Source organism: Capsicum annuum, chromosome 3, assembly GCF_002878395.1.
Source record: "Capsicum annuum cultivar UCD-10X-F1 chromosome 3, UCD10Xv1.1, whole genome shotgun sequence".
NCBI classification, from domain to species: Eukaryota; Viridiplantae; Streptophyta; class Magnoliopsida; order Solanales; family Solanaceae; genus Capsicum; species Capsicum annuum.
The window spans coordinates 48195659-48218390 of NC_061113.1; the positions used below are offsets into that span (position 1 = coordinate 48195659).

The 22732-nt window shown below is 36.3% G+C and overlaps 1 protein-coding gene across 1 annotated transcript in view; it reads right to left on the reverse strand.

The window, feature by feature from the left end:
* Positions 1-13197: 13197 nt before the first annotated feature.
* LOC107863858 (protein KINESIN LIGHT CHAIN-RELATED 1) overlaps positions 13198-22732 on the reverse strand; it is a 13037-nt gene continuing 3502 nt past the window's right edge. Inside the window, exon 2 of the mRNA XM_016710030.2 lies at positions 13198-13604. Coding sequence (XP_016565516.1) covers positions 13346-13604 — 259 coding nt within the window. The 3' untranslated portion in view covers positions 13198-13345. The remainder of the gene's footprint in view (positions 13605-22732) is intronic.

The window sequence follows — 22732 nt, forward strand, 5'->3', positions numbered from 1 at the left end:
TTATCATAGAGGTATTCTACTAGCGAAAAAGACACTTATAAGTGGTAGTACCTAATTGGAGCTTTGTGGTATAATTATTTGTCGAAAGAGGTTTCTACCAACCCAACGAATTTTCGATATGATTGACGAAGTAGCAGGGCACGGAAGGGATTCATCACGACAGAAGTCCACCAAGTCTCCTAGTCTTTTAACTTAAGTTAAAAGATGTTTTATTTGCTATTAGTAAAAGTGTAGGATAGAATAGATTAGAAGATAGATGAAACATAGGCAAAGGGACTTATTGAGAAAAAACATTGTAAAGCCACTATGGTATTGCTAATTTTTTTGAAGTTATTTTTCATCAGTGAAAATGATTGTGTAAATTCCAATTGATTCTTTTCCTTTGATTATTGATTGTGAGAAAATCAGAAAGAGTGGCAAAGTAATGACTAGTGAGATAAGAGTCCAATCCATGGCAAGGAACCCATTACAGCATCACAAAGTTTTTTGGTCATATCAATGGATGTTTCTGTGAAGTTATAATCACCACAGATACGAATCAGTCAAACTTGAAGAGCACAGTACATTTTTCTAGGCACAAACTGTTAAGGCATGTGGAGTTTTGATGATAGACATGTGAATGAAACATGTTGTGAAAGCTAGTCCATTCAAGTATACAAAGAAAAGCTGCAGGCAAGGTTGTTGATAAGATGATACTGCGGATAGACAGGAGTGGATAAGCAAGAATATTTAGGAACCTTCTCAAACACTTATCACTTCAGTAAAGTGGAAGAAAAATGCAATATTCAGAAGTTGAGTTGATCTAGAAGTCCAACAGTGAGAAGAGTTCTGCAAGGATAAAGGATAAAGCAAAAGAGTCCTATTCAACCAGGGGAGGAGAAACGGCTACAACAGGGAGTGAAGTTACTTGATAGAATAAAAACAAGAAGAAAGAAGGATGAACAAAAAAGGACTCTATCACAGGAGTAATCATCAGGGTACATATATACAACAAAGCACGATCAAGTAACTTACTCAAGGCACTGAAAAGAAAATCAACAATCAGCATAATAGTTCACATACTTGAAGAAGAACCTGGTCCCTTACTTAGCAAGTCATAGACTGTGTAGTAGGTAGGTTCTTTGAGTTGTAATGAGTCATTGTTCTAGTCTCAGTGATCTATAAACTGAGTTAGGAATTGTGTCTTCAAGTTGAGAACTCGAAGACTTGAGAACACTTATCTTGGGAAGATTTGTGTTTTTGTAGAGAGAGGACTTTTAATTCCTATTTAACAAGAAGTCTTGTATTTCTATTGATTGTTGAGGCTTAAGTATTATAGTGAAGTTGGGGTTAAATCCTGTAGAGGTACAGGTCATGATTTTTTACACCTTTCTTGAGCCGGGTGTTTTCCACGTAAAAACACTGTGTTCAGTACTTACTTCTATGAACCACTTTTACTTACTTGTTCCACAGATAGGAAATTAGTAGGGTTCATACTTTAACAAGTGGTATCAGAGCGAGGTTTTCTTAAATAAGGCTAATACCTAAGAAAAGATCAATATGATGAATTCTGCACCTTCTACTGGTCACAGTGAAGGTCAATCAACTGCTAGACCTCCATTTTTTGATGGCTCTCATTTTATCTGGTGGAAAGCAAGAATAGAAATGTTCATTCAAGGTAAAGATTATGAATTATGGGACAGGATTACGGATGGTCCCACTATTCCAATGAAGACAGTTGATGGTGAACAAGTTAAGAAAGTTAGGAGTGAATTTACTCCGGATGACTTGTTGGCTTTGAAGAAAAATGTAAAGGCCAAGAATATCTTGGTCTGTGGACTAGGACCTGCTGAATACAATAGGGTATTCACGTGCACTACTGCCAAGCAAATTTGGGATGCACTGGTAAATGCTCATGAAGGCACTTCTCAAGTAAGAAAGTTCAGGATATCTCTCCTTTTCACTGAGTATAAGGCATTCAAAATGAAGGAAAATGAAACCTTGCACGAAATAATGACTAGGCTTACCACTTTAACAAATGAGCTGAATTTCTTAGGAAAAGTCATCTCGGAGGAAGAACAAGTTGAAAAGGTACTGAGGGTATTACCAAAATCAAAATGGAATGTCAAGGTGACTGCAATCAGAGAGGCGAATCAGGATCTTGAAGGTATGACTCTGGACGAACTAGTAGGGAACTTAAGGACTTATGAAATATAAGTTGATGGAGTCAAAGAACGAGTAGCATCTGAGAAAATCTTAGCATTGAAGGTTTCTGAGAGTGATGATAAATTTGAACTTGATAAGGAGCAAGTTGCCTTCATAACTAAGAACTTCAGCAAATTCTTCAAGAAGAAGAAGGGAACAGGTACTAAGAAATATTTCAATGACAATCCAAATGGGTGCTACAAATGTGGCAAAACTGATCATCAGATTAGGGACTGTCCAGTCTGGAAAATTGAATGGAAAAAAGAAAGGGCTGAAAAGAAACTGAAGGCAAAAATAAAAGAGGAGCATGCAATGATAGCAGCCTGGGGATCTGATTCAGATAAAAATAAAGTTGATGAAATTGCATTCATGGCTCTTAGGGATTCAGATCTAGATGAAAAAGATGAGGACTCTGAGGTAAGTATACTCGAACTCAAAGAAAAACTGAAATTGTTCTCTAAGTCAAAACTTATTTCTTTGCTGAATGCATTGATTGATGATTTTCAAGAGTTAACCTCTGATAGGGATGAATTGTTCAATAGTCTAGCAGGTCTAAAATTTGATCTCATTGATTTAAGGGCTTGCTCAGATACAGTTGACAAGGAAAGTTGCATACTCAAGAAACAGGTTGCAGAACTTAAGATTTCAAACAATAATCTCAGGTCTGAAGTTCTCAAATTAACTCTCACTGAAAATGGAAAGAAAACCATGAGAAAAAAACAAGAAACTATTGAACTTGAGCTTGTTAATGAATGAGTTAAATCAGGAAATATCTAAGCTTAAATTGGATCTTGAAAGGGCTAACAGGTGGATGAACTCCTCTAGAATTGTTCACAAATTAAGTGAGAAAAACTTCAATGAAAAGGCAGGTTTGGGATTCTACAAAAGTTTTGATGATCCAAAAGATTTATGTTTCTTTGTGGAAACCTTGGACATCCCACACTGAATGTCCAGTAGCTGAAAAAAGTAGATTAGCCAGTCAAAACCTGGCTAACAGATCTTCTCAGACCAAAAGGAACAAAACCAGTTTTGGTCAGAGAAACAGGTTGCACTACATGTTGCCAGCATGGACTAAGAAAAATTTAATTCATCCTTTCACTCATAAATCAGGACCCAAGCTTGTCTGCGTTCCTAAGGCTAACCTTTAAATTTTTTTGTAGGAGAAGGTGAAAGGAAACAAAAGGCACTGGTATTTAGACAGTGCTTGCTCAAGACACATGACTGGTGATAAGAAAAAGTTCCTTTCACTATCCAAAATAAATGGATGAGGAGTCTTTTTTGGTAATGGAAAAAAAGAAATCATAACTGGAATTGGAAAGATCGGCTCATCTGAGTCAAAAGCATTGGAGGATGTCTATCTTGTAGAAGGATTAAAGCATAATCTGATGACCATCTCTCAGCTGTGTGATACGGGTAATAAAGTTACTTTTGCTGCTGTAGGAGTCAAGGTCAAAAAGATGGATACTAAACAGGTTGTGCTCATTGCAAGGAGATACAAAAATATATACAAAGCTGACATCATGGCATTACCAGGACCAGAGCTGACTTTTCTAAGTGCTATAGAAAATGATCCCCTTCTTTGGCACAGAAACTTGGTTATGCAAATCTAAAACAACTCAACATACTTTCATCCAAAGACATGGTATTGGAATTATCCAAGACCAAGTTTAAGGAAGACAAGCTATGTAGTGCATGTGTAAGAGGGAAGCATGCAAGATCCTCTTTTAAGTTAAAGAACCATGTTAGTACTACCAAGTGCCTTGACCTGGTTCATATAGACTTATGTGGACCCATGAGACTTCAAATTAGAGGTGGAAAAAGGTATGTGTTTGTAATTGTTGATGACTATTCCAGGTTTACTTGGACTTTGTTTCTAGCCTCTAAAGAAGATGCCTTTGATGTATTTGAAATCTTCATTAAAAATATTGAAAAGAAACTAGGTACTTCTTTAGTTTCCATAAGGTCTGACCATGGTTCAGAATTTGAGAATGTAAAATTCTTGAAACACTATTCAGCAAATGGTATAGATCACAACTTCTCAGCTCCTAGAACACCACAACCAAATGGAGTGGTAGAAAGGAAGAACAGAACCTTAGAAGATATGGCTAGAACAATGATACTTGCAGCAAATGTTGCTAAAAAACTTTGGGTTGAGGCAATAAGTACTGCAGCATATATCATGAATACATACATGATCATGCCTTTGTTAGAAAAGACTCCCTATGAATTACTAAAAGGAAGAAAGCCTAACATCTCTCACCTTAGAATATTTGGATGTAAATGTTTCATACATAATAATGGAAAGGATAATTTGGGAAAATTTGATGCTAAAAGTGATGAGGGAATCGTCTTAGGATACTCACTTTATAGTAACGCTTATAGGGTTTTAAATAACAAAACTAACTGTGTTGAAGAAAGCATGCATGTAATCTTTAATGAATCGTATATTAAGACTAACCTGCAGGAAAGAAGTGACACAGAGGAACAGGTTATACAACCCAGTGCATCAACTGGTGCTACCAAACATGGAGATATTTTGATAGGGAGAACTGAAGCTAAGGGCATAGTGATAGGGGGAACTGAGTATACCCCAGCTCAGAACATCAACAATGATCCTGGTAGCTCACCAAGCCTGATTCCAAAAGGATATAAGTATCAAGGATCATATCCTATTGAGAATGTTCTTATTGATCTCACATCTGGGATCACCACAAGGTCTGGATTGAGAACTAGGTGTGCCTTCAAGGTATTCTTGTCAGAGATTGAGCCAAAGAAGATAACTGAAGCACTAATTAATACTGATTAGATCATAGCCATGCATAAAGAGTTGAATCCGTTTGAGAGAAGCAAAGTATGGCACTTAGTTCCTCTCCTTAAAGACAGATCAGTAATTGGGACTAAATGGGTTCATAGAAATAAATTCGATGAGCATGGAATAGTTACAAGAAATAAGGCAAGATTATTGGTTCAAGGATACAATCAAGAAGGAGGAATTGACTTTGATGAGACTTTTGCTCCTGTAGCAAGACTTGAAGCTATAAGATTACTTTTTGTTTTTGCTTTATACATGGAGTTTATCCTTTATCAGATGGATGTGAAGAGCGTCTTTCTAAATGGCATTCTCAAGGAGGAGGTGTATGTTAAACAACCACCAGGATTTGAAAGCAAGGAGTTTCCAGATCATGTGTACAAATTGGAAAAAGCCTTGTATGGATTAAAACAAGCTCCAAAAGCTTGGTATGAGAGACTATCAAAGTTTCTATTGGAACATGGACATACCAGAGGTAAAATTGATAATACCCTCCTTTTGAAAACTAATGGGAAGTACTTGTTAGTTGTGCAGGTGTATGTGGATGATTTTATTTTTGGCTCAGCAAATATGAGTATGACTCATGAGCTTGCCAAACTTATGAGTTATGAATTTGAGATGAGCATGATGGGAGAACTGAATTACTTTTTGGGTTTGCAAATAAAGTAGTCAGCTTCAGGGATAATAATTCACCAACAGAAGTATGTCAAAGAGCTTCTAAAGAGATTCTCCATGGAAAAGGTAAAAGTGATAAATACTCCTATTGCAACTGCCACAAAGTTGGAGTTAGATAAAACAAGTTCAGATGTAGAGCAAAAGATGTGTAGAGGTATGATTGGGTCATTATTGTACCTCACAGCAAGCAGGCCTGACATTGTGTTCAGTGTAGGTCTATGTGCCAGGTTTTAAGCAAAACCCAAGGAATCACATCTAAAATTTGTGAAAAGAATCTTCAGATACTTAAAGGGAACCAGTGATCCTTGCTTATGGTATCCCAAAGGTAGTAACTTTAATCTGATAGGTTACTCAGATGCTAATTATGCAGGATATCTGGTGGCCAGGAAAAGCACTATAGGAATGGCACACTTTCTTGGATCATGTTTAATTTCCTGGTCCACTAAGAAGCAAAATTAAGTTGCTCTGTCTACTCCTGAAGCTGAATATGTTGCTGCAGGATTCTATTATGCACAATTGCTATGGATTGAGCAATAACTCATGGACTTTGGTATAGATGTTGGTTGTGTTCCTATTTTTTGTGATAATACAAGTGCTATTAACATATCTAAAAATCCTGTTCAACATAAGAGAACCAAACATATTGATATTAGGCATCACTTTCTTAGAGATAGTGTTGAAAAAGGTCATATATCCATTATGTTTTGTTCTATTGAGGAACAGATTGCTGACATTTTCACTAAGGCCTTGAGTAGATAACACTTTGAAAAAAAATAGGTTAGCCTTGGGGATGATTAAAATTGCATAAGTCTCCCTCAATGCTTGACTAGAATAAGTTGATTTTACAAGTGATTGTTGATTAATTCTCACATATTAAGTTTTGTATCCTAAGTCTAAGATTTTAGAGTATGGTTGATTAACATGTGTGTGTTGATTTTATAGAAACCATTGATTACAGAAGCAATTTTTTCTATTTTGTCATTCAGGTATGATTATTATTACTTCAAAGTAGCTTAAAGAGAAACAAGTTGTTTTCCTGGTTCCTTATTGGTCTATTTAAACCGCCAAAATACAAAGAGTCTCTTTCCTGTCAAAAAGTTGCCACTTCCTTTCCCATTAGGACTGAAACACTCATCAATACGCTCTGCCAAATACAGTCCCTTACCCCTTCAACTTCCTCATCTTTTTCTCTTAAATGCGCTTTTATTTGTTTTGTTTCTACACTAGAAATTCTCTGCACCTTCCTCATACTCAAGAACACCTTCTTGATTCAAAAATGGCATCATTCTTTTCATCTTCCTCCTCTTCTTCTTCCTCCACCACTGACTCTATTCCAAATCCCTTCACTGCATTTATCCTTTATCCAAACATCACCTTACCTCCCTTAATTCCTTCTTTACTCTCTCAAAAATTCAGTGATTTTGCTGCTTTTAGAAATTTTCCAAACCCTTTTGCCCAAATTTCTTCACCTTATCCATCCTCTTCGAAACCCTTTCTTCTTCCTCCTATCCCACTCCAAATTATTGAAGATGATGATAATACTAGTGATAGAGATGACCTTCCTATCGCTGAGTTAATCCCAAGAAATTCCAGGTCCAAGCTCCCAAGAAAACCCCATTCCATTTCTATCACTGTTCACAACACTGCCCCTCTAGAACCTTCTCCAAATGTCACTATCCCTCGTACTCCTCACACTAGAGGAATAAAATAATAAGAAGATACATCCTTGGCTGAGGCTCTTCGAGCCAGCAAAAAAAATGTATGGCTACATCTGATCTCACCCCTCCTCGTGCATCTTCTCCTGATCTTCTACTTCAATTTGTCAGAAAGACAAAAACTATCATGGCCAAAGTTCCAAAACCCTCGTTACCCACGAAATCCTCTTCTAAACCTACTCAAAAGGCCTCCTCCTCTTTAAAATTTCCTTCTAATGTCTCAAGATCCTACTCCTCAAAAGTTTCCCCTCCCAATCCTTCTACTCGTCTCAGGAAATAGGTCACCCCACCTGTTCCTTTTGACTCATCTGACTCTGACTTTACCCTAGATGCTACTGATGAGTTGGCACCTGAGTTTGAAGTTCCCCACTCATCTTCTCATTAGGATACTCCTGAGGCTCATCATCTTTACTTTCAAAAGTGGAAATTAGCTAGAGGAAGGGTTGTTAGTGGTTTTGGAGGGCCTGATATGCAAGTATTACTGGAAAAATTGGAGTTTCAAGGTTGGTCACATTTATTTCTTCAGGGTGATCTTCAGCATAGATTTGCTAAACTTGAAGTGTATGAGTTTGATATGAATGGGGTGGAAATTGGTGAGTTGTTCTTCACTACTGTCAGAAAGGTTACCATAAACCTTTATGTTGCTGACATTGCTAGGATTTTACATATTCACTCTGAGGGATGAGGTTACTATGTCAAGGGTGCCTGGCCTCCTCTGGATAATCTTGCCTCTGCCCTCGACATATGTAGAAAGTTTTCTGGAAATCCTTACTTGATCTACCATAGAAGAGTCCTTAAGAGGGAGATGTCCCCATTACATCAGCTCTATTTTGATTTGGTCTATAAAATGATTATCCCTAGGAAGGAGAGGCAGTGTGTGGCTAGTTTTCTTGATCCTACACTCATGGAACTGTTGGATACTGAAGTAAGAATTGATCTGCCTCGACTCATACTAAAGCATATGCAAAGGGCTCTACTAAAGAAAGTGAATGGACATGCTCTACCTTATCAATTCTGGCTCACCCCCATATTTGAGGACTTTGGTGTTTCTGTTCAACTGTAGTCTTCACAGACTACCAAAGATATCATACGGCATGTGAATCATATGATACTACCTGTTTTCATGAAGAGTGCTGATAATCCGATGCAAAGATTGAGAAATTCACTGGCTGAGAAACAAGCTGAGGTAGAAACTGCTCAAGCAGCTTCGAAGGTTGCACAGGCTGCTCATGAAGAAGAAAAAGGGATCCTTCATGCTTAAATTGCTTCCCTTAATTCCTTGTTGAAAAAAAAAAGAGTTGAAAATACAGATATTATTAGGAAACTCACCTATCTTATTCCCTCCTCTTCCTCTACTTAGTCTCTTCACTAATATCTTAAGCCTATCTCTTTTTATTCCTTTTTTCTGATAGCTTGTTCTCTTTTAGTTTACTTTTTGGTATATGTATTCATCTCTGCAAATTAATGAAATGGTCTTAGTTGTTATACTGTTTTCTGCTCTTGTTTTATCATATTGCATTCATGTTCTCTTATTCTAAATTTTGATTGTCTTAGTGATAGCCTCAATGGTCATGAATTATTAGACGTTTTTCACTTGTTAATCCAGTTTTTCGATGATGTCAAAAGGGGGGAGAGCAGGCTATGCAATGCTTATAACTCAACGACTAACCTGTTTCATTCTGTGCTAGTCTTTTATTCAAATGCCTTATTGAGTATGTCAGGGTTCTGTGATGTGCTGCTATGTTTGTCATCATCAAAAAGGGGGAATTTGTTAAGACATGTGGAGTTTTAATGATAGACATGTGAATGAAACATGTTGTGAAAGTTGGTCCATTCAAGTGTACAAGGAAAAGCTGCAGGCAAGGCTGTTGATAAGATGATCCTGAGCATAGACAGGAGTGGATAAGCAAGAATATTCGGGAACCTTCTCAAACACTTATCACTTCAGTAAAGTGGAAGAAAAATGCAATATTCAGAAGTTGAGTTGATCTAGAAGTCCAACAGTGAGAAGAGTTCTGCAAGGATAAAGGATAAAGCAAAAGAGTCCTATTCAACCAGGGGAGGAGAACGACTACAACAGGGAGTGAAGCTGCTTGATAGAGTAAAAATAAGAAGAAATAAGGATGAACGAACAAGGACTCTATCACAGGAGTAATCATCAGGGTACATATATACAACAAAGCACGATCAAGTAACTTACTCAAGGCACTGAAAAGAAAATCAACAATCAGCATAATAGTTCACATACTTGAAGAAAAACCTAGTCCCTTACTTAGCAAGTCGTAGACTGTGTAGTAGGTAGGTTCTTTAAGTTATAATGAGTCATTGTTCTAGTCTCAGTGATATTATAAACTGAGTTAGGAATTGTGTCTTCAAGTTGGGAACTCAAAGACTTGGGAACACTTATCTTGGGACGATTTGTGTTTTTGTAGAGAGAGGAGTTAGAAGTTTTAATTCCTAGTTAACAAGAAGTCTTGTATTTCTGTTGATTGTTGAGGCTCAAGTATTATAGTGAAGTTGGGGTTAAATCCTGTAGAGGTACAGGTCATGGTTTTTTACACCTTTCTTGATCCGGGTGTTTTCCACGTAAAAACACTGTGTTCAATATTTACTTCTGTGAACCACTTTTACTTGTTCAACAGATAGGAAATTAGTAGGGCTGATACTCTAACACAAACTCATGTGAAGCTGTCTTGGAGGATGTCTTTGAGGGAACTTCCTCAACCAGTCATGTAACCTAATTCAACTTATTAGTATTATTTTAAAAGAATTTAACACTGACAATGAAAACATATTTACATGATACATGTTACTCTATCTTTCAGGTTATCACGACAAGTCTTACTTAAAAACTAATGTTTTTTTCTATTGTGATGTCACATCAATTTGCATGCATTTAGATTATTATATCGACTTTATGCTATCTCTCATCATTAAAGATATTTATCTATTTAAGAAATTAAGAATCTTTTTATTTCACTAAAATTTAAACCTAAAACCTCAGTGTGCAAATAGTCCTTAATTGTCAAATTACATTTGAGAGATCCTTGTGTTAATCCAACTGCTTCGAAATTAGTTTGAAAGCAATTGGTGATTAATATTTTCCGATGAATCTGAAAGGGAACTGAAGAGCTTTCAACATCCCTCTTTACCTTATAGAACTATTCTTAATAAATTAGCTAAACAACTCTATATAAAAATCAAACTATAGGACAATCCTCTCTTTTCCAACGCAGGCTCTCTCATTTCTTGAATATTTTTCGAAGTTGTTGGAGTCAAATGATAGAAGTAGACCTTGATTTGCTTAGAAAGTTTTAATCTGTGTGAACACACTAATAAAATATGTAAACAAATGAAGTCAAACATCAAGATTCACAATCTACGAAAAGAGTAAAGTAATGCAAACTCTCCAGTACAATTTTTTTCGTTCAAATGCAAGATTCTGCGGGTTGCAAATATTCATGTCACAAATTGTAAAGACAATAAACGAAAATGTAGCATGGTCAATTCCCACGTCCATTTCCCTGTTTCCACGCCACGTGAGAACTTGCCTGGTGAGTTACGTCAGCACCAACATCAGAAATTCCTTCCTATAGTTCTAGAAGCATATGCTATTAATAGGCGTTGGCAGCAATAACCAATTATAAATATGCTTCAATTCGAGCTCCAGACTAAAATAAGTCATTTTTTGAATTAATTCACCAAAGTAATTATAATTTTTTAAAAACTTTACCAAACTAGTATAAATGTTGTTCCCAATAACGTAATATGCTTTAAAAAAAGTTAACGGACCAAAAAGAGTTGTGGATGACATTAAAATAGGAATCGTTACTGTTAGTAACGTTTTTGAAATAAAACTTTACTGCCAGCATCGTTTTTCACATAAAACGTTACTGGGAGTAACGAGGCTCTGCAACTCTGCCACATCAGAATCTTTGTACAAATCTGACGTTAAATTCGTTACTGTCAATTACGTTTAGCTTTAAAACGTTACTCCGAGTAACGATACTATCAAATCAACTCAAAACTTCGTGGCATCAGAATTTTTGACATTGAAGTCATTATCCGTAGTCACTTTTTAAGATAAAAAGTTACTATGGGTAACGATTCTATCAAATCAAATCACGAACCTGCAAAGTTAGAATCTTAGTGATTGATTTACCAATAAAAATGTTACTGTCAATAACGTTTTAGCTCTAAGATGTGACTGACAATAACAATTAACAACAAACGATATTCCAACTAGTGACAACAAATTATTATAAGAGATGGTTTGTATAGAATGTTCAACACATGTTTTCAATTTTAATCAAAGTTTTTGCTTATGTGCCCCATTGTTGAAACAACATTTACAAATATTTAATAGGCATGGGTAGTCAATATTTTGTATGTATTAAAATATCGACTATCCATACCTATCGAAAATTCGTACGCCACAAAGTTTTGAATTGATTTGATAGTATTGTTATTCGGAGTAACGTTTAAAGCTAAAATGTAATTGGCAGTAACAAATTTAACATCAAATTCGTATAAAGATTCAGATGTGGCAGAGTTGCAGAGTTTCGTTACTAACAATAATGTTTTATGTCAAAAATGTTACTAGCAATAACGATTCCTATTTTAACGTCATCCACAGCTTTATTTGATCCGTTAACTTTTTTTAAAGTATAATACATTCCTGGGAATAACGTTTATACTAGTTTGGTAAAGTTTCAAAAAAATATATTGCTTTGATGAATTGATTTAAAAAATGACTTATTTTGGTCCAAAGCTCCTTCAATTCCAAACAAGCAATAATATATACTATTAGCTGTATTATTACTATTGTAATTTCTTGTCCTTTGAGCTTGATTATTATTTGTGGTTTTCTGCACTTCTACTATCACTTTATTTTGTTATGACTACTATATGATGATTTGTTATGTGGAGAATCTTAGCAGCTCAGTTAGTTGACTACCTTAATTATCACTTTATTTTGTTATGACTACTATATAATGATTTGTTACGTGGAGAATCTTAGTAGCTCGGTTAGTTGACCACCTTAGCTTAGGGTTGTGCATAAATCGGATCAATTCGAATATTTGAACCAATTCGATGCATATTGAATTATACAATTTGAATAAATTTACAAATTTAATTTTAGAATATTATAATTTTTTAATTTGGATATGGTTGGGTGTGTTAACTCAGTCGGTTGACTACTCGAGCAGGCTCATATGGTTCAGTGTGTTTACTCAGTTGGTTGACTACCTGAGCAGGCTGAGCTCCTATCTTATTGGTGAGAGTTCGATTCCTGATGTTGTAACCCCCTTTCCATTTGCCCTTGCCACCCCCACCCAAATTTATTTTCTTTTTTAAAAGAAATGATTTGGTCTATAGTGTTTTGTCATGTTGGTCTTCATTTCCATTATTTCTTTCTCTATATTGGTTTGAATAGTTTCTCTTGAAAGGGTCTATTGGAAAAAACTCTCTAGCTCTAAAGTAGTGGTAAGATCTTTATACACTCTACCCTCCCATGCTTTGGATTACACTGCGTAAGTTCGTTGCACATCATCATGCTAAATTTTGATCATAAAATTCTCTGTTTTGTCAATGTTTTCAGTATTTGGTTGACATTGGCAGAAATATTTGAGAAAGCACATTCACGCTAATATGTCATTGTAGGTTTGCTAATTTGTTCATTTAATTGAATCTCCAGATTAGTAGATCATCTATGGTTTTAATGCAAGCTCATGTGATTTCCAGAACCAAGTAAATAACCTTACCAGGACAGAGACCTTAATGTAAAAAATCAACTATTATGACAGATGAAACTTGCAGACTGATGGATCTTGTAGTTTTAATATATGTAGTGAAGCTTATAAGAATAGGTTCCAGTAAAAAAGGATACATCAAACTAATAAAAGGTATTATTTTATTCCTAAAAGGGAAAGATCAGATTAAGACAAACTTAAGCAGAACTTTATTGATTCAACATTTTTATTGCACTTCTTTGCCTCTCAATGGCTGAAACACCTACTTCTGAGGTACTATTAAAGCCAGCTTCTCTAGAATTAGCCAAAGGCAAGGCCTTCATCACATTCTGATCGAATAGGCCAGCAGCTTTGTTCTTCAGCTGTTCAAGAAGTCGTTGAGCTTCATTAAGTTCATCTACTGCACTTGGACCGTGGGCTTCCCAAGCCTCAACTGCTTTTTCCTGGAAGTTTATCGCAAGGTGATAGCTGAAAAATCCCAAATAAAAAGGTTATGACATCTTTTTACGCTCAACTAACAACATCATTAAAAACCGTTCAATTGTACTTCTCTAAATATAAAGAACTACTAGTTTCTAGTCTTTTTAGGAGCTTAAAGTTATAAATGACGAAACTCACTTGCAACAGTCATTTTAGCTTAGTTCTCAACAAATATTATTTCCATGACTAAAGTTTAAGGATAACATATACAAGGATCCACGTAATTATGTCGTTGAAGGAAGCATAATGCACCCAAGGGTGTGGCCTAGTGGTTCAAGCACCATGAGGTCTCGGGTTCAATTCCTATAGCAGAGACAAACACTAAGTGATTTCTTCCCACCCATTCTAGCCTTGGTGGAAGGAGTTACCTGATACCTGTTGTTGGTGGGGGGTGGGCAGGTATCCCATGAATATAATTGAGGTGCACGCAAGCTGACTCGGACACCACAGTTATTAAAAAAAAATTCAAAAGCATAATCCCTAAGAATCCTGATGTTGCGTGAATATATCACTGTACCATTTCTTCAGGATTCTCAAATTGCATTTCCACTGAGCTTCTCCAGATTTTGGCTATTTGTTTGTGAAGATATCATTTTCAAAAAGATGACTAAAAGTCTCTGAAAAAATTATTAAGACAATCAACTTTGTCCTCAAATTTAGAAGTGTAGAGAATAACTAAGTCGCACATTAAGATTCCACCTAAGAGTCTGAGACAGATGCAATAACAGAAAGCACGGAGAAGAATGACAACTAAGTTTATATGAATCAAGTTGACTGAATTAATTAGAAAACAATATTAAAAAGAAAGTCAATATCAGAATCTGTCTATCAATATGTCATCCAAAGTTATGAATTATGTTAATTTCGCACAGAAGGCCCCTAACAACCACTATCTAACTCAAGAAAATTGAAAAACAGAAGTAACTAAATGTGTAAACTTCTAGTGTAGTGGTGATTGACCAGCTGCAATTTTTGCACAAACTAATAATCTAATGTACTGTGCTGTTGAGACAAAAGTGAAGGAATAGAGAAAGATGTACTGTGCTGTTAAGTGGGACAGTTGAGTGCCAATGCACTAGAGGTAGAAATATGTCTATCTTGACACCAGTAGGAAATGCTAAAAACAGAGGTGGGAATGATTGGTGAACCCTATCAACACCAATTAGATGGTGGGCGTCATTAAATAATATCTACGTTGCTCAGACTCAGGTGCAGGTATCGGATCAAGGTGTGGATCTGCAGGATGGATCCTTTATAATCTGAAATTAAGATTCGGGGGTACGGATCTAGGTATGGATACTGGTACAGGGATTTGCCTAAAATAATTCAAAATTCTAACGGAAGATGCATAACAATAGCCCAAAAGGTTGTGGGGTGTAGCTAATAATTCAATCTTTTCTTTTTGAGAGTTCCTCAAGCTGTAGGCACTATGCACAGACAGACAGCACCTAAAATACGATCTCTCATTTTTCATCTTTCCTTCAAATTTTGTCATGGATTGTGATCAAAGCACCCGATCTTGTTTGAGCATAAACGATACGAATCTCACACCCTTCCCTTACCAGTACCAGTGTTGTGTCGACACGGGTACAGCGGCTAAAATGAAGAGTCCGCACAACATAGAATAATACTCAAGGAATAATTTTGAATAAACTTCCTCAGAAAAGTTTTGTTTGAGTTTTCCATTTCGTATGTTTATTTTCTTTTTCAGACACATATACCTTTACTGACATAAAAAAGGACCTCCAGATCTAAGGAAAATCAAAAAGGCTTTTACATTTTTATTAACTTTCTTCAATCAAAGTAACTTATATTACGTAAGTTTATATGTATCTATAGCAATCACTGTTGGGTTCAATTGGCGTGAATGGAAAATGGAGGGACACAACCCTTCGAGAAAAGACACACTATTTCGGAAAAGGGCTGACTGTTCAAAAAAGGCATGTTGTTTCGGAATGACAGACATGACTATTCCGAAATGATACACTTTTCCGATGAAACATTGTCTCCTTTCCGAAGAAGCACTTCATGGCTATATAACCTGCATTTTTTCCATAGGTTTAGTATGAAAATTTCTGCATAGAAAAAACATTTCTCTTGCTTCTAAAAACTCCGTGTGATCATCTCCCGTTGAGTGAGTTCAAACAAAACTAGAAAGTTTGAGGTACCACTACATTCTGGTTGTGAAGCCATTTTATCCTAAGAGAAAATTCCGCAATTTCGGGTACTTGAGGGAAATATTTTCTTAAGGACATTTCGCGAATTCGAAGGACTTGACTTATTCTGCTTTATCTTTTTTCTTTAAAATAAAATAACACTTCATATTGAACTTATATTGAAGGTGTTGAAAAACTTCATAAGTGTTCTTGATTTAATCTTGAACTTGTGTTGAAATTGTTTTGACATAATACAGATTGTGTACCCGAAACAACAATCTTAAGGAAATAATTGAAGAAAAAAAATTTTTTTTTTGCTTATTTGGTGAAATTCTCTTTTCACTAAAGGTTTTTTTTCTCATAATCTGTATTGTATTGTTTGGTTTCTGAAGATTAAAGCTTTAAGTTTTCTATTCCGTTTGAACTTAACAAGTGATTTGAAGAAATAAAATCTTCATCACAAGTTAAAGGTCATTCGGTTAACGATTGGAAGACATAAAAACTTCATCGTTAAACTAGAAACAAGTAGTGTTTATAAGTTGCTACGAACTTGTAATAAGTATAATTTTATACTAAAGTTGACTGTCTTTTTGTGACAGGAAAAAATGACTACAGACGGTCATGTTAAAGGTGTGATAAGTGTGGCAGCAACAAGTATTTCCACAACCAGTCGCACAAATGCGCCACCCGCTATGGCACTAGCGGAAAAGACCAGAAAATTTTTTGGAGTTTGATTTCAAGAGGTGGCAACAAAAGATGTTCTTCTATTTAACAACCTTATGTCTTCAAAAGTTTATTTCAGAAGATGCTCTAGAAGTGCCCGAAGGAACTTCGGACCATGAGCGATTTGTTGTAACAGAGGCGTGGAAACATTCTGATTTCCTATGTAGGAATTACATCTTAAGCGGCCTCCAAGATGACTTATACAACGTCTATAGCGTAATGAAGACATCTAAAGAATTGTGGAATGCTCTGGAAAAAAGATATAAGACTGAGGATGCGGGAACCAAGTTCTATATTGCACGATTCCTTGAGTACAAAATGATCGATAGCAAGACTGTCGTTTCTCAAGTATAGGAGTTGCAAGTCATCATCCACGATCTCCTTGTAGAAGGTAAAAATTTAATGAATACCTTATTTGAACATGTTAAAAATGTTCTTAATGTTCACATAAACTTTGTTTTAGGTTTGGTTGTGAACGAGGCATTTCAAGTAGCTTCGATAATTGAGAAGTTGTCACATTAGTGGAAGGACTTCACGAATTACTTTAAACACAAACGAAAAAATATGACAGTCGAAGACCTCATTGTGAGGCTGCGCATTGAAGAAGACAATAAAGCCGCAGAGAGGTCTAAAGGAAATTCTGCAATGAATGGAGCTAACATTGTAGAAGACAACCCTAATAACTCAAAGAAGCGAAAGAAAGCTAGACAACAAAGCAAAGAAAAATGCTTTAATTGTGGCAAAATTGGCCACAAGTCTACAGATTGTCGTGCCCAAAGAAAGGCAAAAAGAAGGATCAAGTAAATATAGCTGAATCCAAGAACGAAATAGACGATCTATGTGTCATGCTTTCGGAATGTAACTTGGATTCTGGTGCCACCGCACGTTTGGGCAAATAAAGAGTTGTTTGCTGCGTTCGCTCCGGCTCAAGGCGAAGAGAAGATTTACATGGCAAACTCCGCAACTGCAACAGTTGAACAGGAAAAATCCGCCTAAAAATGACATCAGGCAAAGTGTTGACTCTTCACAATGTCTTGTATGTACCGGAGTTAAGGAAGAACTTGATTTCTGTATCACTTCTTGATAAAAACGGATTCAAATGTGTATTTGTTTCCGAAAAAATTGTACTTGGAGAAGTGTACGTAAGAAAAGGCTACCTCACTGAGGGCCTATTTAATATTGAATGTAATGAATGTTGAAATCAACAAAAGTTCTGTTTCTTCTTACTTGCTTGAGTCTAATGATTTGTGGCATGAACAATTAGGACATGTCAATTATAAAACTTTGCGAAAGCTGATTAACTTAGAAGTTTTGCCAAACTTTGAGTGCAATAAATCAAAATGTCAAACGTGTGTGAAATCAAAGTATGCTAAGCATCCGTATAAGTCGATTGAAAGGAATCTCAATCCCTTAGACTTAATGTGATATGAAATCAACACCATCTTGTGGTGGGAAAAAGTATTTTATAACTTTTATTGGCGATCGATCGCACTAGGTATTGTTATGTCTATTTACTAAACAGTAAGGATGAAGCAATAGATGCGTTTAGGCAATATAAAATAGAAGTTGAAAATCAGTTACAGAAAAAGATCAAAACGATAAGAAGTGATCGGGGTGGAGAATATGAATCTCCCTTTGCAAAAATATGTATAGAGAATGGAATTGTCCATCAAACTACGGCCCCGTATTCACCTCAATCTAATGGAATTACGGAAAGGAAAAACCGAACCTTAAAGGAAATGATGAATGTCTTACTAATAAGTTCAGTTTTATCACAAAACTTGTGGGGGAAGCTATTCTTACAGCTAACCGAATACTTAATAGAGTGCCCCACAGTAAGATACTATCAATTCCATATGAAAATGGAAAGGAAGGAAACCCAACATGAAATATTTCAAAGTGTGGGGGTGTCTAGCGAAAGTCCAAGTTTCTATGTCTAAAAGGGTGAAAATAGGATCTAAGACAGTGGACTGCGTGTTCATAGGATATACTAAAAGTGGTAAAGCATGTCAGTTTTTGGTTTATAAATCCGAACATCCGAATATCAATGAAACTACAGTAATTGAGTCAGATAATGCTAAATTCTTTGAACACATTTATCGTATAAAACTAGACATGAACAGTGTAGTGGAGGGTCTAAACGGCCTTGAGATGAACCAAGTGAGGATGTACATAATGATGAGAATCCAAGACGCAGTATATGTCGAAGAACGTCAACTTCGTTTGGATCGAATTTTGTAACATTTTTCTTAGAAAATGAGCCTCAAACATTTAAAGAAGCGATGTCATCTTCTGACTCATCATTTTGGAAAAAGACAGTCAATAGTGAGATTGATTCAATCTTAAGCAACCATACGTGGGAGTTAGTTGATCTTCCTCCCGGAAATAAACCTTTAGGTTCTAAATGGATCTTCAAAAGGAAAATGAAAGTGGATGGTACTATTGACAAATACAAGGCAAGACTTATATTAAAAGGCTTCAAACAGAAAGAAAGCAATGATGACTTTGATACATACTCGCCAGTAACAAGGATAACGTCAATTCGGATATTAATTGTCTTGGCAGCGGTATATGGTCTTGAAATCCATCAAAAGGATGAGAAAACAACATTCTTAAATGGAGAATTGGAGGAAAAAATTTACATGAAACAACCTGAGGGTTTTGTGGTTCCTGGTAAAGAAAAAAAGGTGTGCAAACTGGTTAAGTCACTCTATGTACTAAAACAAGCACGTAAACAGTGGCATACGAAGTTTGACCAAACCATGTTGGCAAACGAGTTCAAGATAAATGAATGTGATAAATATGTTTACATTAAAGACACTCCAAATCACAAGGTTATTGTTTGTTTGTATGTGGATAATATGTTAATCATCAGTAGAGACATTTCTGACATAAATGCTTAAAGACACTCCAAATCACAAGGTCATTGTTTGTTTGTATGTGGATGATATGTTAATCATCAGTAGAGACATTTCTGACATAAATGCTACAAAACGAATGCTTGAGAGCAAGTTTGATATGAAAGACCTTGGAGTTGCGGATGTGATCTTATGAATAAGAATCCATAAAACTCCACAAGGGTTGGCATTGTCACAGTCTCATTACATCGAAAAGGTACTTGACAAATTCAAGTATTTGGAATTTGGTATTGTCAAGACTCCATTAGACGTGAGCTTCGCAATTCAAAAGAATAAAGGTGAATATGCAAGAGTGTTGGGATGTTTAATGTATATCATGAATTGTACACGGCCAGATATAGCATGTGCTATTAGTAAGTTGAGTCGGTACACGAGTAATCCCAATAAAACTCATTGGATGGCAATGAAAAGAGTTTTGGAGTATCTTAAATACACTCAAGACTATGCTTTGCATTATAGTAAATATCCCGCGGTACTTGAAGGATATAGTGATGCAATGGATCACCGAATCGAATGAAGTAAAATCCACGAGTGGATACGTATTTACTATAGGTGGAGGAATAGTCTCTTGAAAATCATTCAAACAAACATGTATTGCTCGTTCTACAATGAAATCAGAATTTATCGCATTAGGTAAAGCCAGTGAAGAAGCAGAATGGCTCCGAAACTTCTTGGAAGATATTCCTTATTAGCTCAAACCATTGGCACAAGTATGTATACACTGTGATAGTCAAGCGGCAATAGGTAGGGCAGGGAGCATGATGTACAACGGTAAATCTTGTCACATAAGACGGAGACATAATACTGTTAAAGAACTTCTCTCTAGTGGAATTATCATTGTTGACTATGTGAAGTCAAAGGATAATGTGTCCGATCCACTTACAAAGGCCTATCTAGAGAGGGAGTTGAGAGAACATCAAGGGAATGGGTTTACGGCCTAGGACAAGTGAGCATGGCGGTAACTCTACCTAGCAGACTGGAGATCCCAAGAGCTAGGTTCAAGGAGATCAAACAAAGTTGTGTCTGACAGGTTTAACATTGTTAATATACCCAACCCATTCTCATGATATAGACAATGTTTAGTAAACAAGGATAAGACTTATGGTATGAAGCCTTTTAATGATTATTTAAATTTGGCAGATTTGACCAAATAGTTTAATCTATAGGATTGAACGTTTAGAAATCACTTATGTGAGGCGAAGTGGAAGCTGCTTCAAGAAGAATGTTAGTAAAGGCCTATTCTTAAAGCTCTCATGAAACCGGGACGTGTTCATGGCTGAAACAAACAAAACCGTGAGAACCATAAATAATAAAAGGTTGGTTGTGTGACATGTAGTGTCTAGGAGTACATTAAAGCTCGACGGTTCAAAGATATCAAATTTATCGATTGACCAAGTGCATCCGATGCATGTTCACTACAGAAAGTTCAAAGGAAACCCAGTTATCCAGATGCAATCAGTCTTTGCTTGATGATCACATACTTGCCCATAAAGTTTTACAAAGAATAGTCATTCCTCATTTATAAGGGGGATTGTTGGGTTCAATTAGTGTGAATGAAAAATGGAGGAACACAACCCTTCGAGGAAAAGACACACTGTTTCGGAAAAGAAGTGATTGTTCGGTCAGTTGTGACTGTTCAGAAAAGACATGTTGTTTCGGAATGGACAGACATGACTATTCCAAAACGATACACCTTTCCGATGATCCATTGCTTCCTTTCCGAAGAGGCACTTCATGACTATATAAACCTGCATTTTTTCCACAAGCTTAGTATAAAAATTTCTGCATAGGAAAAACATTTCCGTGTGATCATCTCCCGTTGAGTGAGTTCGAAGAAAACCAGAAAGTTTGAGGTACCACTACATTCTGGTTGTGAAGCCATTTATCCTGGGAGGAGTATTTCCGCAACCTCGGGTACTTGAGAGAAATTATTTCCTTAAGGAAACTCCGTAAATTCGGAGGGTTTGGCTTATTCTGCTTCATCTTTTTTCTTTAAAATAAAATAACACGCTTCTTTGATAGTTCATATTGAACTAGTGTTGAAGGTGTTGAAAAATTTCATAGGTGTTCTTGATTTAATCTTGAACTTATGTTGAAATTGTTTTGACATAATACAGATTGTGTACCCGAAACACCAATCACGTCCTCATATTGTCTTGGACAGCATTCACACATTTATAATGTCCATGTTCCCTATGCCTGCATATGTTGAGAAACATCGAACAGAATAAGGAGCAGTTTCCTACGGGAAGGAAACTCCGACCTACTCAGTGAAACTATCTACTATAACAGCAACCACAACAGAAGGGGACATAGAAGTATTTAAAAAAAAAACAAGAGTCTACAGAACAAATTCACGTTGTTCAAATGGTTATGAAGACTTAGTAGAGAAGAAGCCTTTTGGAGACAAGGTAGTCACTGCAAAATATGGGCAGCACAGCCCCTTGGTGAACCAGGGAAATAACCATAACATATTGCTTTGCTCTTTGGAAGAGCATAAGGAACTTATGGCACGAACTTCAAACATTGGTAAAGCTGAAGTTTGCTGACGAAAAGAAGCTCAAATGTCGAAGGAGGCACGGTTAGAGAAAGGTCCACTGAGGAAGAATTTCCTGATCAGTATTGCACTGCCGTGGAGCGAAAAATTTATTGAAGGCTGACGATTAAATGACAGGTGGAAACTATAATCCTGAACAAAATCATCGGGATCTGGAAGTAAAAGGGTGGCCGAAAATATTCTTTGGCTGGAAAATGCACCAATCCTCTGGAGAATGCCCCAAGCCTAGGCTCCACACTATATTCACGTACATGGAAAGCAGGTAAGAGTAGCTCACTATCGATTAAGTCTTGCTATAACCTGCGTGTTACAAGCGGAAGAGGAAACAACCTGAAAGGTTGTGGAAGAACAAGACACCCCTAAAGCTAATGTGCTCCACATGGATAGATGCTCAAAGCCTGCTACACCTAGAAAAAGCCATGGAGAGGATACATATCTTGTTGAAGGCACTTCCTGTGTAAAAGTGCAGAAGAAGACTCGGAACACCTATTTCTTCATTGACTCTATGCCCATCTATGAAGAATGCTTACAAGGCTATTGGAAGTTAGATGGATGATACCAGAAAGTGAAGGATGTAATGGAGAGGAAGAGTACTGCACAGCAACTGAAGACAATATGGAAATTGGAATAGCATACCCCTGTGCATTATATGGACAAGAAGGCAGGAAAGAAGTTCCAGATTGTTGAAAGGATTACTGAAATTCATCATATAAAATTACTTGTTTAAGTCTTCTTTCTTCTTTCTTTTTTTTTTTTTTTTGG